This window comes from Rhizophagus irregularis, chromosome 7 (assembly GCF_026210795.1).
Source record: "Rhizophagus irregularis chromosome 7, complete sequence".
NCBI classification, from domain to species: domain Eukaryota; kingdom Fungi; phylum Glomeromycota; class Glomeromycetes; order Glomerales; family Glomeraceae; genus Rhizophagus; species Rhizophagus irregularis.
Window position 1 is genome coordinate 3733753 of NC_089435.1, and position 19820 is coordinate 3753572.

Here is a 19820-nt window from a genome sequence, read left to right on the forward strand (position 1 = left end):
ACATCAAAACATTTTGTAAAATAACTATGTGCGATTTCATGTTTTCTGCTCTCTATTATAAACATTAATTAAAAAAAGGTAAAATTTTTATTCTTTTTAATAAAAGAATTATTTTCAACCTTTTCTTCTAATTTCATAGGCAGTAGTCTCTAAATTTGTATTCTTTGAACTTAAAGGGCTTCGTAAACTTCAATTAGGAGATTCTTCATTATCCAAATCAATTTCAAATATTATTATTTTCCATTGTTTACAATAATTTAAGTGAGACGTAAAGAATTTAAAATAGTAAATCAGTATTTAACTATTTATATACTAATTCGGATTACATAAACTCGGATAACCGAAATCCTAGCAAAAATCACATGTTTAGACATTAATAGCCAATCACTCTTTGACCACATGATAAAAATTATACCTGTTCAGGTTCTTTATCCTTTATTATTTTTTTATTTACTTGTTATTTTAGCCAAACTATTTCACAGATATAGGACCAGAACAAATCCGACTACTGATCAGACTCACCCTTCAGAAAAAAAATTCTGCGGAACGGGAGACGTACATCACCGTCCGAGTTAAGTTAATTAAGAAAATGAGAAAGGATAAAAAGAGCTATTCCGAAGGGGCTATTAAAATAAATTCGTAAAAATTACATGAAAGAGAATAATCTATATTAACAAAAGAATTTAAAAATTATCTAAAGATTTAATCCAAGGAATATTATGTAAAAAATTAGAAGAAGTAAAATAAATCCACATATGCATTTCATCGAGTTTACGTCTATGGTCGTGAATAGTTACGCGTTCGAGGCGATGGTTTCTGATCATTTCTTTGTTTTCGTTTACGTTTAAAGAAGCTAAAGGATCTCTTCGTTATATTATTTTCTAATTTCCACTCTTTGAATTTTTTGACATCTGACTTTCCAAATATTTTCGTATACAGTAGGTCTTTATGTAAATCAAATAGAAAATTGTTAATTAGTTTTTTGTGGGCATTCTTGGTATTCCTGCGGCTATAAATACTGCAACTAATTAATTGGGAACTAGTATATTGAGGTGAATATTGTCTCCAATTGGAAAAGTTGGATGACGTAGCCATGAGAAAAGGCCGCAGTAACGTATCGAGTCTTCGTATAAGAGCGGTGATTTATCAGAATGATATGCGACAAATTAGAGTAATGTTTCATAAAAATATCCTTAATGGTCAGTAAAATTTCAGGGCAAGTCCGGAAGTGTTCATTAGTTTCTGGATGAGATCCACAGAAGAAACAAAGTTTCAAATTATTGAGTAAATCCGAGTAGTTTCTATGTAAAATATCTAACGTCGGTAAATTTAGTGTCGATGTCTTGATACTATATGTTGACTATAATTCATGCGTAAAAAGGATTATAATTAAGCCAATTCTGAGATAATTCCCAATTAATTTGATTATCTATTGTAATATGACGTATTTGTTTTAGAGATTTATGTGAAAGATGATGTTCAAAACATTTGAAATTCAATAATTTCGTTTAGATTTGCGAATATTGCGATCAATTGTTATGTTGTTATTAAAGAATAATGCACAGGGATGTTAATCCAACTACGATAGACCTTCTTATCTGCCAGGCTAAACTTTTCAGAGTAATCGTCACGTGACGGCTATATGTTTATGGTAACTCGGATGACATCTTATGCAGGTGACAATTAGAGATCAGACCACAAAAAAAAAATTAAGTTGCTGAAATGCTGAGATAAAGTATAACGCGGCAGTCACGTGAACGGTGACGGTTAGGCATCATTAATCACGTGCAGAGACTAACACTATATAAGTAGCTAATTGGGTAAACCATCTTTATTTTACATTCTCATTCTGTGGCCAAGATGTTCAGACGCTCTTCAAATGCAACTAATATAGAACGAAGAAATGACAACAATAAAAACAATAAAGTTTACTGTAAATGCAAACAGTCCGGACATTTCGCGAGGAACTGTAAAGCACCTAGAGAAGTTAAATCCAAACCACTCGCAGCTGGAAAAAGCCAAAATACACGCGTCTCCAAACGTACACTCAAAGAAAAGAACCCAAAGAAAGTAGCGTGGAGTGAAGAAGATGCGGTAAGCAGTTCTCAGTTGCCCAGTTACCAAAGAAAGCCACGTATCTAATCCTGCTTGATCTTTCATCCTTTAAGACACATCGCCAAGCACTCGTCAAGTGTGCCAAGGCATACGCTGAAGCTAGACAGGAAGTACTCTCCATTCCGAATACTTCAGTTGTCGGAGACATACAATATGCAGTGTGTCTCCTTAATCAACAACGTAGAGCTGAAACCTGGCCAGATCAGTTCGAACCAAAATACGATCTCTCAGAGTCTCCATTAAAATAAGTCAATTGTCCTCTTGTTTTTTCTATTTACCTTTATTTTTAATTTTATATATTTTTAGGGAGGCCTTAGTTGCGGGCAGAATCATGATGGAATTCTCAGACTTAACAACAAAATTACATCAAGAGCTTAATTACGATTTTTATTGGGCTGTTAATGAAACCTCAAAAATTCTTTCAAAAGTTCTGGGAATGCCATATGATGATGATGATCTTGAAGATTATGACCTTGGAGAGTGATAGCCCTATGGAAGGTCTATACACCAAAAAGTGTATATCTATCGATTCCAACATTAAAATTAGTCGATGATAAATAAGTCTATGGTTATTATACGTCATCACCCGTGCCTCCACAACATGAATATAATAATATAAGGATTTCGAAAGAAGTATAAATACTATCTTTAGCTTTTGATCGTTCATAATTCATTAGAATAAATAAAAGCAATTTGCGTAGTCTTTTTACTATATGTAGTATAAATTTCCTAATTCAGATAACTATTAATTCAATATGTGAATAAAGTCAAAATTACTTCCCAAAAGGCATGGAACGTAAAGTGAACTTTACGTTACATATTGGTAGTATATTAATAAAGTGCAGAACGTAATATGTAAGGCAATGATGTCCCTAAATTTTTTTCCGTTTGTGTTAGACTTTCGTGTTGACTCTTTGACCTTTGCACGATTTTCAACAATTTCAATATAATATGATTTTCTGGAACAGTAGGCGAATCACATGTATATGCAAACGTTTCCATTTGCAATGTTTCACTATCGGATTCTCCTAATACATATTTACTGAAGATGCAGCGCAATTTTGTGCAAGATGTACAAAGAGCAAAATCACGAACTCTTGCAGCAACTAATATCATCTGATGCAAGCTCTTGACATACAAAGTTACTTTTTTTTTTACTTGGAAGATTAATTTCAGTAGTATTACGCCCATATAGTGAATAGAAATCTTGATAGTGATCGGGATCTAAATTAAAATTTTGATAAACTGATAAGAAAAACCAAAATTGTTAAAAAAATATAAAATTACCATACCACTTGATATTTGTGGAAGTGTAATTGATTAAAAATCTCCTTAATCAATAGGACCACAAATTACACATTCATTTTCCCGCATTTTTTGATCTTAAATAGCCAATATCGATATAAGTAAAAGTAATAATTTCAAAGAAAATATAATGTAAATCATACCTGGAATGAATATTCTCGAACTAAACAATGATATAATTTAATAAATTCTTGTAAATCAACACAAGTACGAAGTTTATTTTTGTAGTATTATTTTGAGTAACAGTAGGATCAACCTTTTTTTAAATAATAGCAAAATTAAGTACGTACTATTGCTCATACAGTATATCCATGTAAATACAAATCAAAATACTTACATCAAATAAATTATTAATTTCTTCGTGAGTAGCTATACACAAATTTCCGATTATGTAGTTTCAATCGGGTAGTCCAATATGTAAAATTTCTTATGCTTAAGACCCACGACGTTTATTGAATGTAACTAAACAATACTCTATTTTTACAATCAGACAGATTATACAGATTGCGAACATAAAACAAAGAAATCATCAAACACAGTTTTATACTTTTTTTTAATGCTTTATTTATCATAAATCAAAGACTAAAGACACTGTATATAGGGAAAGGGAATCGGGAAAGAGGAAATATTTTTTTATTCGAAATTTATACTTCGATCGAAATAAATCATTATAAATGTACAAGGCCAAGTAATGTCGAGTCGTTCGAGAACTTCTTTCCATCAATTCACAGATAATTTAAGAACTACATTGAATCATTTGTTTATTATATTTTAAGTTATTAAAATACATCATTTTACGATCTACTGGTTGGGTTGTTATTTGTATGATATAGTATACGAATTCATCGTTAAATGAAAAAGAATTAAAAAATACATCATTATAGTGAGAAATTTAAGTGATTCTTTACTCAAATTTTCTATCATCATTTGAAATTTTATTATATGCAGAAAAAACTGAAACTTCCTTTCCTTTCGCCGCACGGGAAGAAATTGGCTAACTGTATGCTATTTTTTCTAAAAGAGAAATCTTTGATATATATATATATTATATGAGAAATTCTTGATATACATGTATATGTGATTTTTTCTTTTACAGCAAATCTATTTTTTTCATCCTTTTAAAGGTTGTTGGACAGAATGGTATTTGTGAAACTGAACGAAGCTCACATGATCCCCTAAACATTTGTTCAGAGTATCACGGCTTCACGGGACCATTTGTTAATTTCCTCGGGACGATCGAAGATAAAATTATAAATTATAAATGATAACATAAATAGCATAGTATCACAATGATGTACTGTATATGTGGTGGAGATTCTTCGGAGTAATTCACTAAAATATTAATGGCATACGTTTTTATGATCATACATATTTATCCACACAGTATTTTGTTATTTCGAAAACGCCATTTCAACTGGGAATACATTCCGAAGGAATGCTCTCAAGCATTTAGCTCAGCTAAAGAGGTGAAAAGATAAAAATAACTGTACACACGTTTGGCTACCTATTCGCTGGCCATCTCAAATAGTGATATTAACGCAATGATATGGACCATTGTTCTATGATTGTATATTCATCGATAGAAACAAATATAGTATGTATAACATTGTGTTGAATTTCTTATGCGGTGAAAGGACACCAAAAAATCTTAAGGTTTCGCCATGTCACTAAAGAAATAGACACGTGTTTATGATTGTGTGCGATGTTTCGGGAACCAACCTCTCCATTGGAAAGAAAAATGAAAATCTTAAATGTACACAAATGTTATACTACTGAAGGCTGTGGAGTTTATTAACTATATATTCAATCTTTTCATTGGATAGACTAGAGACGGTGCTTGCCGAAAATGTCCTGGCAAACCGGATTTCCTTGTCGTGCTGATCCTATTACGAATCATGTGTGATGTTACCTCATCTGGGACCGTTTTCTTGATAACATCATATATTGTGTTTTGAAGGGATTGCCTTGTTTGGACTGAACGTTTATGCATAAATGAACTACCCATCTTGTGGTAATGTAATAGGATCATGTCATTTTTATGACAAATCTTACGCGCATTGTGCGCATTAACATAATTATTTAACTACACTTCTCAAAAATGCTGTTTATAAAATTTCTTTAAGGCAACATGCGCATCTTACGCATTCTTAAATGGTTTAACCAATCAACCATTTCATGATTTACATCTCGATCGATTTAACTTGATTAGCCAAGATCTTTTGCGCGTCCGTGAATAATTCAATAATTTTATATCATAGTTGCTTGTTAACTGTTAAAACCAAATTCGTTCCTATAAAAAAAAAAAAAAAAAAAAAAAAATTAAGAACAGAAGTAAAGTTGTAAAAAGTTAATATGCTACAATAAGAGTAAAAATGAATTTAATTATTTAAATAATTTATTATATAAAAAATTTTTTCTAACTAACTAGAATGGTGTATTATGGAAAGAATTTATCTAATGATTGTTAAATTGTTAATAATAGAAATATATTTTTTTCAAAAATAATAAAATAATAACGTACTTATAATATAATAAATAACTTTTAGATTAACGAATACATAGTGAAATAATACTAATAATAATAATAATACTTTCAAAAATCACTTACTAATTTGCAAAGTTATTATAGATTTCGTTGGTAAACATATTAATCATAAAATAAACTTAAAATAAACTTAAAAAAAAAGTAAAAAAAAATGCTTAAAAAATGCTTAAAAAAATCTTTAAAAAAATCTTAAATGTGCTCAATATAAAAATCATAATTGCCATAATTGCATAAATCTTTGCATAAGTCTTTTATAATTTTGTTCAAGTAAAACGATTTTTACTTCTTAATAAGCTATCAACTATTTGTTCCAATATTTCAATATATTCACGATCAGAATTCATTTCAGAATTGGAAGAAGAATCAATCAATGAACTATTATCAATAAACCTCACGTTATAATGAGAAGTATTCTGAACCAAGTTTTGTGAATTCTCCTTGTAAATTGTAGGAAGAATTCGTACATTTGTATCATAAGTTTCTCCACTTTCTTGAACATAATTCATGTTATTGCTCATATGCTTATCCAATACAATTTGAAGGTTATTTTGTTTGTAATTGGATTTTGCTTCTTTAACTAATGAAACATAAAAATTTTTTACATGTTCAGATTCTGTATTCCAGGAATTTCTCGTAATCTTTGAAAATTCTCCCATTGAAGGTAATTTCCAATTTTTATTACGACATTCTTTAATTAATGCCATTCTATATGCGATAAAAGCATTTGGAAAAGTTTTTGGTCTATTGGTATTGGATTTAACAGCGTTTTTAATTAGATCATTTGTTGTTAAATTTGGAGGAAAAGATGGTCTAATATCAACAAAAATATTATTCAAGTTATTATCACTAACATTATTTTGGTCATGTTTTATGTTATTATTAGAATTAACGATAAATAATAATTGATTTTTTTGTTTCTTAGACATATTGAGTATATTGGATATTTTTTTTTTTTAAATAAAAAAAAAATAAATTTATTGAAACGAACAATATTTTGATTTTTTTTTTTTTATTTAAAAAAAAAGACCAAATATTCATTTTTCTTCAAGAATTTTCTGATTTAACGGAAATTATTTCTTCCAAAATCACGTTTCAAATTCAATTATAATCTACCTATCATTTACCAAAAATGGATTTTAAATTTCGGAGGGGTTTTGTAACACTTCATTTTTACAAGTTCAGTTTTTCACTATTGTGCCAAGAATCAGGTCAGTTTGCATAAATCATAATCGAACGAATCGGAAGAAAAAAATTAATAATTATTTTACGAACCAATAGTTTATATAATTTTAGTTCGATATCGAATATTGATTTATTAGAAAAAATTTTTATTCGTTATTTCTGTAAAAACTCCGTAAAAATGAGCCTTTCACGGATCCAAATAATTCGATAAATTCCGCGATATAAGGTTATTAATTCCGGAAATATGAGCCTTTTACGGAAAAAAGATGGATTATGGGACATCATGATTGTTTTACTTCCTTACTCACCAATTTATAGTAGAGACGTGTAAATATCCATACAAAACATTATACAAGGTTTAACTTTATTATTAGATCTTTATAAGGGAATAAATAAAAATTATTTAGGTAGAATAATTACATAATTACTACATTTTGAGAGTCATCATATCCTTTTATATTTTCATTAGATACTTCATACGCAATTATATCTTTAAGTTGATCTATTAAATGTGGCCAATCATTTAAACATTCATAAATTGTTTCCTCCCATAAATCATCTGGCATCATACGTCTTGGAGTATGTAATATTTGAACAAAACGTTCATATAATTCAGAATCTTCACAAGCTTGTCTATGATCTCCAACATTTACCCTTAATCCTTCCATAATAAAATTTTCGTTATCTCCATTATATTCCATGATATAATCATCATCGGAATTTTTATTATAATTTTCTTGTAAATGATTTACAAATCTACGACATTCTTGTCCAAAACAATTTCTTACGTTCGTAAAAAAATCTGAGTACGTATTTTCAAAATTTATTAATTTTTCTGGATAATTTCGTATCATTATTATATCAACTTCTTGAAATCTTAAGAAACTTTCATCTCTTGATTCTCTTCTACTACCCGTAGTCGCTGAATTATATGAAAGAGAGTATGTATCATCATCAATCTCTGATGTTTGATCTGTTGCAACTCCATAAGAAATTTCTTCTTCGTTATCAATTTCAATCTGTGGACTACCAATTATTAATTCTTCAAATTTTGAAAGAAGAGGATTCGTAGGATTTATGAATTCACATAAAGTATCAAGCCATTCTCTATCAGGTACAATTTCATTTTTTGCGTAAAGAACTCTTAAAAATCTTTGCCATTCTTCTTCAGAAGAATTAAAAGATTGTTTAATCTTTTCAAAATCTTGTTTATTAAGAGTAATTAATTCTTGTACTTTCTTATCACGATTATTAAAATCTTGTAATATATCTTTACGTTCATCTTCTTCATCTATATCAAAAGCGCTTAATGGAGGTGATATAAGTGAAGAATCTACATAATCAGTTGAAATATATTTTCCTTTAGAGAATTGTTGAGGTAAAGCGAAAAGTTCATCATCAATTTCATCCATATCAACATCATCTTTATTTATATTCCCACCATTTTTATATGAATTGGTTTCTTCAGGTGGTGGTGATAATGATGTTACGAGTTCACCTAACCTAGCTAAAGTTTCTCTTTCAGCATTTGTTCGAACGTTTGCCTTCATTTTTTTTTAAAAAAATTATTATTATTTTTTTTTAATGAAAAATTATTTTATAAAAAATGAAAAATTGATTTTTTTTTTTTAGAAACGAAAAGAAAAATGGATTTTATACCGAAAAATAAATGAAAACTGATGGGTACAAAAATTTATTTTTTTGAGGGCATAGTGATATCAAATTTATGACATAATGACGTAAATGATCGTTGTGACGTTGTGTCACCAAAAAAATGTGATTTTTACAGTTTTTTTTTCTCACAAGGGATAAAGAAAAAAAAATGAGTTCCCTCTTTAATCATTTACAATGGGTTCCCTCTTTTAAACAATCATTTATAAATTGAAAATTGAGGGACACAAAATTTGATCGAATAAGAAAAGATTATCGATCTTCTAAAAAAAAAAAAGATGACGTAAGCTCATACTAAACGTATTTCTATTGAAGGAATTGTTTTGTGGGGTGATTGTACGTTTAAATTTTAAACCCTTTTTTTAAAAAAAAAAGAAAAAAAGAAAAAATTCAGTGATACAAGATTTAAACTTAAATAATCAATGAATGTTACGAATTTTGCCTAGTATAAAAATGAGGCTGTTTGTTCAACTGCGGGAATAAGATTGTATCACGTGCTACAAAGGACATATAATCCCTTAAATTGGAGATATTCGATTAAAAAAAGTTGTTACTTAAAGCTTCGTACGTGATCGTGTTTCAACTGTTTCTCATGTGTCCGTGCTATCATTATGACGCATATATCAAATTGAAAAAATATCAAATTCAATTTTCTTTCTTTACTTAAATTAGCAAAATTTTTATTCCGGTATTACAATACTATATATTGTTGATTCAAATAAAGTTAAATCATATACCGTAATTACAATATTTATCAAATTTAATTTATAAACTATAATATTAAATTAACAATATTATTAATAAAATTGGTTAAAAGATTTTTTAAAAAAAAGTAAGCGTTCCCGAAGTTCCGAACGGGATTTCCAAGATTTCTAATTGATCGATCACATAAATTACGAACAATATTTATGTATCTACCGTTACTACTTATCGAGAATTGAAGGTTAATGGTAATTAAAAACGCCAATATTACATACTTGATATCGATGAAATAAAATGTTCGTTATCCTGAAAGAAAAGAATCGATTAAAATAAGAGAATTGGTTAAAAATAAAGAATCGGTTAAAATAAATAAAATGCATTTATTTAATTTTTTTTTTTTGTCCATGAATTCCATCTCTAGAATCACATAAGATTGAATGTTCCATCTATCCAACGATAATACGATAATACAACATCACTTTGGTTGGTAGGTCAGTAATATAAATAATAATAGTTATTTCATGGGAACTATGAAATTAATATATTAATTACGCGTCATATTATCTGTTGTGTAATATTTACTCTTTAATTATTTTATGCAAAAAAGAAATATATTTATTAATCATGATTATAATTTTTTTTTTAATATATCCTAAATAAAGAATCTCTTATTATTTTTTTTAGTACTTTGCATAAACTTAAAAAGTAAAAAGAAATAAGGTTGAATTTTATTGAAATTTTATTTGTTAATATTAAAGTTTAACTAATGTCACACTTTTATCATGCTTATCTTACTTTAATCATGCTGCGTACTGCGTAGTGATTTGCGGGATTGGCCAATCAATATTAGTATTTGATCATAAACGCTTGCGAGTAACATGAACAACATGAACCCTGTTAAATTCTAGATCGTATCGAATCGGATTGACCGAAAGAATGCACAACCAATTAGGTTGTAGTACAATTGATTGATCGGATTGGCTATATTAATCCATATGATTAACTTATACACATAGAAAGATCGGTATGACCGACAGCTAACTGCATGCAAATTTGCGATCAATCCGGGTCTGATACAACTCCTTAGATAATTATACTTGACAACATATACAAATACGCGAATAAGCCATGTGAACTCAAAAAGGCAACAATTATCAGGGAGAAAAAAAAAACTTTTTTCATTCTCAATTCGGGAAATGTTAGTAAGGATAGGGCAATAATATTCTAAAAAGGAAAACATTTACAATATTTTAATATTTATTTACAGTAATTTATCGAACATGCTTGATCGGATTGGTTATATTATAAACTTCATACATAAGTTGAAGTTTAAATAATATTAATGATACATTTGGGAATAAAAAAAAAAATCTAATATTACTGGTATTTGGTGTAATTAATAATATTAATAATAATTATCTGAAATCTGAAACCAAAAATATCTAAACGGATTAAAAATTTAAAATATTATGTTAAATGATTAAGAAAAATTTGAATATTCGAATAATTTTAATGTTGATAAATATTCAACAATTTACCACATCCAGGCAAGAGGAATAAATTGGAAAGCTTCAAGTATTTTTGCTGAAAAATTTGGAAAACCTAGATGTTTGAGTAATTAATTAATAATATTCCTTTAAAAACAAATTATGTATTATAAAGTAACCAATGTGTTTTTTTTAAAAAAAAAAAATTAAACAAAATAATAGTTTGTTGCAACTTGAAACTTATCCAATTGGATACAAAATTTGAACTTGGATTAAACAAAGATCTTTGTTGCCACATTTATACATTTTAAAATGAAATTTAAAATAATTATATTATTTACCTTCTGCCTCAGGAAGGATTAATCTTAACCCGATAAAGCGGGAGGTTGAAAAATATGAATATTCTCGTCCCAAGCACAAGTAGCAATTTGACCTTCAATATATAAATTATAATCTAAACCTAATACAAATTCAGTATGACCATCATAAACTTCTATTAAAGGATTACTTTGTCTTGAAATATCCCATAATCTCATAGTCATATCATAACTTGCACTAGCAATTATATTACTATTATGTGGAGAACATTTTACTCTTCTTACAGCATATTCATGACCTCTTAAACATAATAATTCATGATCAGTTCTTCTTAAATCCCATACTTTAATAGTTTTATCAGTTGAACCAGTTATTATCATATTTTCTTGATATTTATTCCAATCCATTGAAAGAACTTCAAATCCTGGATGTGCAATTATTGTTTGTATTGAATGAGGAAGTTTTATATCCCAAATCTTTATAGTTTGATCTCCTGATGCTGAACCAAATAAATCTGGATTATAAGGTGACCATATTGTATTATATACACAATTTGTATGTTCCACATTAAATGTTGTCAATGATTGCGGTCTATCTGGCGTCCACTTTTTTTTTTAAAAAAAAAAAAATTAAATTAAATATATCATAATATTAACATAATTTGAACTATTTTTATATATTTAATATATTTACCAATTTTATTGAATGATCCCATGAACCGCTAACAAAAGTATCCTTTTTAATTAAATTCCATTGTACCGAAAATACTTCTCTATTATGTTCATGCCAATTTTGAATTGGAAATTCCTAGGAGAAAGAAAAAATAAATAAAATTAATAATAAATATATAAAATATATACATCAAAAAGATACAGCACCACTGAAATACTAAACTGTTAATGTGATATCCCATAATTTTATAGATCCATCACCACTTGCTGTTACTATTTGATTGTCATTAATTTCACTCCACGAACAATCATATAATCCGTCTTGTGTATCATAACTAAAAAAAATTTTTAATTTTTTTGTTAGGAACAATTAATGATACAAGATTATGATAGGATCATTCTTTATATATATATATATATATATATATAAATTTTTTTAAAAAAATTAAATTATATTTTTATATTATATTACATTCTTACATTCTTTCAACTTCAATACCACTAGGTCCAACTCCAGTATTTAAAACGAATAATTTTCCATTACCAACCAACCCGAAATTTGCTGATGTAGCACATGCTATTTTATTTTCAAAAAATGGACTAAATTGTAACTTTTCAATAAATAAAAAAAAATATTTTAATTAAAATAAATTAAATAAATTATGATTATTAACTGAATGATATATATAAAAAATATCATATAAATATACCGAATATCCATTATATCCTTGAGTACGAAATTTCAACATGTTTTATTAGAAACTTTTCAATATTATATATAAATATATATATTAATTTTTATGTTTTTATCCAGTTAAGGAGAAAGAAAAAAAATATTCTCCATGTGATTAAAGATTTACGCCGTATTGATTATCATGGTTATCATGGAATGTAATAACCCGACGTAGTGTAACATTGGATAAATTGATCAAAAAATATCAAAAAAAGTTAAATCCTTTAATTTTGGCCAAGTTGGCTAAGATTTAATTTAACATCATTTTAGTCTTCCCATTTACATCTGAAAAGAGTAATTCAAGTAACTGATGTACGTAACATTTTATAATGATATGACTTCGTGTTATTAAAATTATTTGTACACGTGAAATTCCATGCATGTTAATCATATTTAAACCTATCAAAGTTAATTCCGATTTCGTTCAATCCCAAAAATCACTCCAGAACATCAAAGAACACGTTAGATATTATTCTTGTTAATTACGTACGCTTATATTCGGAAAAATAATATCATCAACCAACCAGAGGGGAAATAAAATGATTAATTATTTACTAAAAATAATCACAACCCGTAACACATGGAAAGTTTAATGCAAGTCATGTAAGCCAATAATTTAAATCATAAACTTTATTTAAATAATGAAATTTCTTGAAATATAAAAAAAAAAAATTTTTTTTCTCTTACTTTTGTTATTTTAATTTTTAATAACAAGAAAAAAAAATAAAAATAAAAATAAAAATAAAAAAAGGAAAAAAGGAAAAAAAAATTAAAAAAAAAAAAATAAAAAATAAAAAATAAAAATGGGAAATACGATAACAAAAATAAAAAAATACAATCGTAATAATCGTAATAATCGTAATAATCGTAATAAAAATCAACACAAATCTTTATTTAATAATAATGATGATGAAACTATAGATAGATTACAAATTTTACATCATTTTTATAGAGACCAATGGAAAGGAAATTTTAATGCACCGATTAAAGAAATGTTAAAAAATGGAGGATTAATGATTCTTGATGTAGGAAGTGGGACAGGTACATGGACTTGTGATATGTCAACAGATTTTCCATTAAATTTATATTTTGGGGTTGAAATCTTACCAATATTTCCACATGAAAAACCAAGAAATATAGTATTTTTGATAAATGATATATTAGAAGGGTTACCATTTCGTTCAAATTCATTTGATTATATACATTTAAGATTCATGTCATTAAGTTTAAAACCTGATGTATGGCAAGATAAATTGATAAATGAACTTGCGAGAGTTTTACGACCCGGAGGGTATCTAGAAATTATGGAAAATGAAATCACTGTTTCAAATCGTGGTCCAAATGTTCAAGAATTTTTTGATAGAGGTAAAATGATTCGCGTTATATACTGTATATAATTATTTTTTTGAAATGATTCCTCATTTTTTTCTTTTTTTTTTATTTCATAAAAAAGTTCATGAAGAATTACGATCAGAAGGTTATAATCCAACCATCATAAAGTTAATGAAAGAATTTTTAATAAATTCTGGAAGTTTTAAAAATGAAGATATAAAACATACAGTAATGTATGTACCTATGGGTGAATGGGGTGGTAAATTAAGTGAAATGGGATTAAAAACTTATTATTCATTATTAAAAATATTTGCTAATATGATTAAGATTCCTAAAAAACAAAATATTGATTCTTACTTGGATTTGATTAATGAAGAGATTAATAATTATAAATCTTGTATGATCAGCCATAGGTTTGTTGCAAGAAAAAAAAAAATAATTTAAATAGTTAATAAATTTTTATAAATGATATTTGATCTAACCTTAGAAATCTTTTTTTGGCGCAAATAAAAAAGGCGAGTATTTTTACCCCGCATAATCCTTTCGAATGAAAATTTTTTCTTAAAAAGAACAATGTAAAAATAGGTATTCATTCATCGAATCATTTTTTATACATATAATAATAGTTACACCTATTCCCTTGTAATTTATAGACCCTTGCATCTTTTTTTAAAATGATTATTTATGTGGCTGTTTATATTTTATAAACAATTATGTAACGTGGAAAAATGAACAGCTTATTTGATTACTCGTGAGATCAAACTGATAGATACCATACATCTCGTATATAAATAAAAGATTATTTTTATTTCCCTTGAAATTTTTTTTTATTACAAAATGTCTACTACAACATCTACAAAATTTTTAAAATCCTTATCAACCGATTTTACCAAATTACTTTTTAATGCTGAGGATTATAATGTTATTATTAAAGTTGGAGACTCGAACTTTAAAGCACATTCTTGTATTTTACGTGCTAGGTCTCCTTATTTTCATTCAGCTTTATCTAGAGATTGGGCTATGAAAGAAGGAAATAATATTATTTTTGAAAAACCAAATATCTCCCCTAAAATTTTTGAAATGATATTAAGGTATACATGATATGTTTTTTTAAAAAAAATTTTTTTAAAATGATTTTTTTTTTCATTTTCATTCATTTTTATTTTTTATTTATTATTTTTTATTTTTATATAATAGTTATTTATATTCTGGTACCATTTCTCTTGAACAAGAACATCCAACAACTATCTTGGATTTATTGACAGCATCAGATGAATTAATTCTTTTAGAATTATTTACTCATGTAAAAGAATATTTTTTCGAAAAACATAATAAATGGATTAGACAACATCCTCTTCAAATTTTATATCATACAATTTTTCGTATTGAAAATTGTTTAGAATTACAAGATTTATGCTTGGAAATAATTTGTGAAAATCCTGAATTAGTATTTGGTACAACAGCTTTTACAGCTATAGAAGAATCTGTTTTAATCTCAATTCTTAAAAGAGATGATCTTCAAATGGATGAAATTGATTTATGGGATTATTTAATTCAATGGGGTATCGCTCATACTTTTAATATTAAATCATCATCAAATTTCAATCCTTCTTTATTATCACAAAATGATCTTTTAGAATTATCAGAAACCTTAAAAAATTGTGTTCCTTATATTAGATTTAATCATATAAATATTAAAGATTTACCTTCAAGATTGAAACCTTTTGAAATTTTATTATTAAATCATAAAAAAATTTCATCAATAACTTATAACAATAATTCATTAATTAATAATATTAATAATGAAATTACTTCTTTTCCACTTGATTCAAAAATTATTAAATTAAAACATGTAGCTCATATAGCTCGTTGGATAGATCATCAAGAAGATAAAAATAATATTCGTGATTATAGAAGACTTCCTATTTATGATTTTAAAATACTTTTACGTGGTAGTAGAGATGATTTTAGTGCAAGTACTTTTCATAAATTATGTGATAATAAAAATGCTACAGTTATTATTATTAAAGTTTTTGGTACAAGAGAAATTATTGGAGGTTATAATCCTATTAGTTGGAAAGGTGGATTTTTTGGTTCTTGGATGAAATCACAAGATAGTTTTATTTTTTCTTTAGGTGACGGAGAAAATAATTTAAGAGAATCTTCAAAATTATGTAGAATAAAACCTGAAAATGTAAATATGGCAGTATTTTGTGCTAATATGAGAGGTCCTTGTTTTGGTTATCGTGATTTATGGATGCCTAATTTTAATAATTTGGCTATAAATTGTGATAGTGATTGTAATTATTATAATGGTAAAATTATTGAACCAAAAAATTTTGATATTGAAGATTATGAAGTTTTTCAAATTATTAAAAGAGAATGATTCTTTTTTTATTTTTTTTTTATTTTTTTTTTATTATTGTTGTTATCGTAATAATTATCACTTAATCATGTAATCTTGGAATTTTTTAAATGTCAATAAACTTTATATATAAACTTTAAAAAAAAAAACGGAATTTTTTTAAAAAGCCATTATAATAATTATATCTTTTCCCTTTAAAATCTAAATAAATAATAAATAATAAATAAAATAATAAGAAATTCCCAAGATTGTTTAAATCGAATAAGTTACTTTTCTTAATGTGGAATTAAACCGATTAAACGTTCCGGTTGATCATCTCAAAATATTTCACTTGTTTATTATTTATTAGTTTTTTTTTTTCTTGGTCCAATTTTTCCCATAATCAAAATGAGACTGAAATGTAAAACTCTAATTATTATTTTGTCGTAAAACGCATAACCTGTGTTTACGTAAGTTGTACAGTTCAAAAAAGTAATGGGTTTACTTGTTCTGGATGTAGGGGGCTAGATCTGGAACATCCGGTACCCGGTCCAATACATTTATACATGATCTACATATAAATAAATAAATATACTTTATATAAAAAATATTTTTATTAAGATAAGATATTATATATGATAACAAAATCTATATCTTTACATATATAATCCTATATAATCTAATATATATAATCCTATATAATAATAATCTAATGTTCTTGTTTTTTAAGTTATACATACTTTTGATAAAATTAAATGGAATTTAAGACTAGTGTATTAATTATATTATCATTATTAAAGAAAATACATAAGATTTGTTAATGGCTTGCTCACACTTGCGCAAGTAGCAGAACCTTCTGATGATGATTCGCCTTGCCAAACGGTATAATGTCTTGCACGATTACAAATTAGATGTGCATAATAAGCAGGTGTTACAATAGATATAGACGACGTGCATCTGAATATTAAAAATAATTAAAACATGGAGCGGAAATAATTAAAACATATGGAGTGGAAATTTAAAATTATATAACAAACCTTGCATTTAAATAACATAATTTATTAGTTAATGATTGAAAATCATCGGCTTTAAATTTATTATCGTCGACCAATACGCGATAATGTGTAGGACGTCCAGTACCCAGAAGACTGGCATGGGATTGAAGGACTATGTGAAAATACATAATTTACATAATTAATAACTTAATATCATATCAATGAATCGTGCTTGACAATATAATAAATAATAACTTACAAAAGTCAAACTCTTGTTTCACCACAATTCCTGTATCAACAACCGTTCCTGGTCTGCAATTACCACGATCACTGTCACGTTGATTAGTTGGCTCAAATCTAATATTTATAAAAAAAAATGTTTTAAGAAATTATTCAAAAATAAAACATATAATAGCATAAAACATATAATAGCGTAAAAGATTACCTAGTATGATGTCTTTTTTGTACAATAATGAAAGTCAATTTTGGTGGATTGTCACCATATCCTCCTTTAAAGGCCTTTCTCAACATATCTACTTCTACCTCCATAACCTTGCGAAATTGTCCCTCGCTGACCCCATCACGATAAAATAAAATTCTTTGAGGGAGACGACCATTTTTAGCTCGAAAAGCTTTTAGTAAATCAATAACCATAAGATCTAGCTCCTCAATGGTCTCATTACGTGGCTCTTTATTCATACTATATCGACCGCTATAAATAGTTGCAGCCGCATCCATGGAAGCACAAACTGATGCGATACTAGGCATATGTTGTTCATGGACTCCCGAGTGATAAACATCTGCACCAAAAATCATTGTCTAAATATTATAATGAAGATAATAAAAATTAATGCAAATACGATAATATGAGAAATAAGCGTAATTATAAATTCATACTTACAGGTACAGAAGATACAAAATCTATTTGTCCAGTCGATAACGAATAATTCCTACCTCCAAGCTTTGCATTTATTTTTAAACCAACATTTACACAAAATTGTTCGAATCCTTTTGGTTTTCTAATATTCTTGTTCAAAACGCATTGAGTACGAATAGACAATTCAGTTTCTGCAATGCGCTTAATATCACTATATAAACGAGATCGTTCTCTCATTACAACTAGGACCAATTGAACCGGCTCATCTTTATTCATTCTAGCTCTTTCAGCAGCCTGTGTTAATCCCTATAAAATTGATAAATAAAAATTATTATATATGTGTAAAATATTAATATTTACTATCAATATGAAATTTAAATTTAAAGAAAATATTAATTATTTACCCTCTTAATATCCCCATGTTGATTAAAAATGACCACTGCTGGCTGATTAACAATATTCTTTAAAAGATAAAAAAGGGAGGATTAAAAATCATTTTCTATAATAATTTGCTAAAACAAAAGTTTTGTAAAATCTTTACCATTCCTTTCTTGTTTAAAGTTTCAGTTAATTGCCTCCCAAATTGTGCAATTGCATTCTGATGATCACCTGACAACGCTAGTATAGACCAATTAGTTAACTTCTTGCCCTAATTTATATTCGAAGGAAAATAAAGATCATCAAAAAAAAAATTTCTCGATTTGTTATTAATATTATTATTATTTAACTTACATCCTGAATTACTTGACTAACGAAATTCCAACGTCCTGTATCTACTTTTTGATTTTGCTGACCTCTATCTTTATTGAATGATATTGATACAGGAGGAAGAACACGGCCTATGAAAGATTTAACTCATTAAATAACTTTAAACACTTTTTACCATAAAGCACAACATAAACGATAATAAATCCTTACCTTCAACTACTATCATTTCAGTATCAACGCCCATATTAATTGATCTCAAGTTTTCATCTTGACCATAACGAAAAACGTTGTGAATAGCATCTCTGATTGATTGAAAACGTTCACGAGGTTTTACACATGTGAATTTTATCATATCAGCGCGACCATTATCAGTAATATCACCTTTGAAAGGTTGGTCTAAAAAGATTGTATTTGTAAGTAACATGATGCATAGATTAAAAAAAAAAACCACATCGAATTAATCTTGTATTACAAACCTGGTAATATCTCGCAGACCTCTAAAGGAAAACAATTTTTACTAACTTTAATACAAGGAAGACTTCCAAATGCAAGTCTCATTCCATATTTCTTTGCGAAGAACTGGGTAACTGAAGTTTCCCTTTCTTCTTCATCTCTAAATTTGATATTATCTGCAGAATCTTTTGATAAATCATCAATTGAGTATATGGACCTTTTATTATCACCACGATGTAGGACACGAATTCTAAGGGTTTTTAATGCCTATTTAAACAATGAATAATGTTTGATTATATGTAAATAGAATTTTTTTTGGTACAAAAAAATTTTAATATACCTTAGCTAACATCCTTCTGTCTCTATCATCGATTCCACGTCT

At 27.2% G+C, this 19820-nt stretch overlaps 5 protein-coding genes across 6 annotated transcripts; 2 read left to right on the forward strand and 3 right to left on the reverse strand.

Moving 5' to 3' along the window:
- Nucleotides 1-1860: 1860 nt before the first annotated feature.
- On the forward strand, nt 1861-2599 carry OCT59_027574 (uncharacterized protein; the record flags this gene model as incomplete). Its single annotated transcript, XM_025333169.2, has 3 exons — nt 1861-2094; nt 2169-2347; nt 2422-2599. The coding sequence occupies 3 exons, from the start codon at nt 1861-1863 to the stop codon at nt 2597-2599; spliced, it is 591 nt and encodes a 196-aa protein (XP_025174867.1).
- Nucleotides 2600-6228: 3629 nt separating this feature from the next.
- On the reverse strand, nt 6229-6891 carry OCT59_027575 (uncharacterized protein; the record flags this gene model as incomplete). Its single annotated transcript, XM_025318959.2, has 1 exon — nt 6229-6891. One exon carries the CDS (start codon nt 6889-6891, stop codon nt 6229-6231), a length of 663 nt encoding a protein of 220 aa, XP_025174868.1.
- Nucleotides 6892-7480: 589 nt separating this feature from the next.
- On the reverse strand, nt 7481-8747 carry OCT59_027576 (uncharacterized protein). Its single transcript, XM_025318960.2, has one exon. The coding sequence runs from the start codon at nt 8695-8697 to the stop codon at nt 7564-7566; it is 1134 nt and encodes a 377-aa protein (XP_025174869.2). The 5' UTR covers nt 8698-8747; the 3' UTR covers nt 7481-7563.
- A 2558-nt stretch (nt 8748-11305) lies between these two features.
- OCT59_027577 (uncharacterized protein) lies at nt 11306-12840 on the reverse strand. Its single transcript, XM_025318961.2, has 5 exons — nt 12707-12840; nt 12477-12607; nt 12220-12331; nt 12019-12132; nt 11306-11930 (listed from the first exon to the last, which is right to left on the reverse strand). Exons 1-5 carry the CDS (start codon nt 12743-12745, stop codon nt 11373-11375), a joined length of 954 nt encoding a protein of 317 aa, XP_025174870.1. The 5' UTR covers nt 12746-12840; the 3' UTR covers nt 11306-11372.
- A 692-nt stretch (nt 12841-13532) lies between these two features.
- Nucleotides 13533-16802, forward strand: OCT59_027578 (uncharacterized protein; the record flags this gene model as incomplete). Of its 2 annotated transcripts, XM_066137087.1 has the most annotated exons (4): nt 13533-14094; nt 14183-14294; nt 14469-14474; nt 15259-16802. In XM_066137087.1, 4 exons carry the CDS (start codon nt 13533-13535, stop codon nt 16445-16447), a joined length of 1869 nt encoding a protein of 622 aa, XP_065993509.1. In that variant the 3' UTR covers nt 16448-16802. The 2 variants fall into 2 exon arrangements, with proteins under 2 accessions (XP_065993509.1, XP_025174873.2); XM_025326683.2 differs by lacking the exons at nt 13533-14094; nt 14183-14294; nt 14469-14474 and adding an exon at nt 15142-15152.
- Between the last annotated feature and the right edge of the window lie 3018 nt (nt 16803-19820).

Bases quoted from the DNA above. Each gene is read 5' to 3' on its own strand.
- OCT59_027576 (XM_025318960.2), bottom strand. From the start codon at position 8,697: ATGAAGGCAAACGTTCGAACAAATGCTGAAAGAGAAACTTTAGCTAGG.
- OCT59_027577 (XM_025318961.2), bottom strand. From the start codon at position 12,745: ATGTTGAAATTTCGTACTCAAGGATATAATGGATATTCG. The intron at 12,608-12,706 runs GTATATTTATAT...TTTATTGAAAAG, and splicing joins AAGGATATAATGGATATTCG to TTACAATTTAGTCCATTTTT. The intron at 12,133-12,219 runs GTTTAGTATTTC...TCTTTCTCCTAG, and splicing joins TATGGGATATCACATTAACA to GAATTTCCAATTCAAAATTG.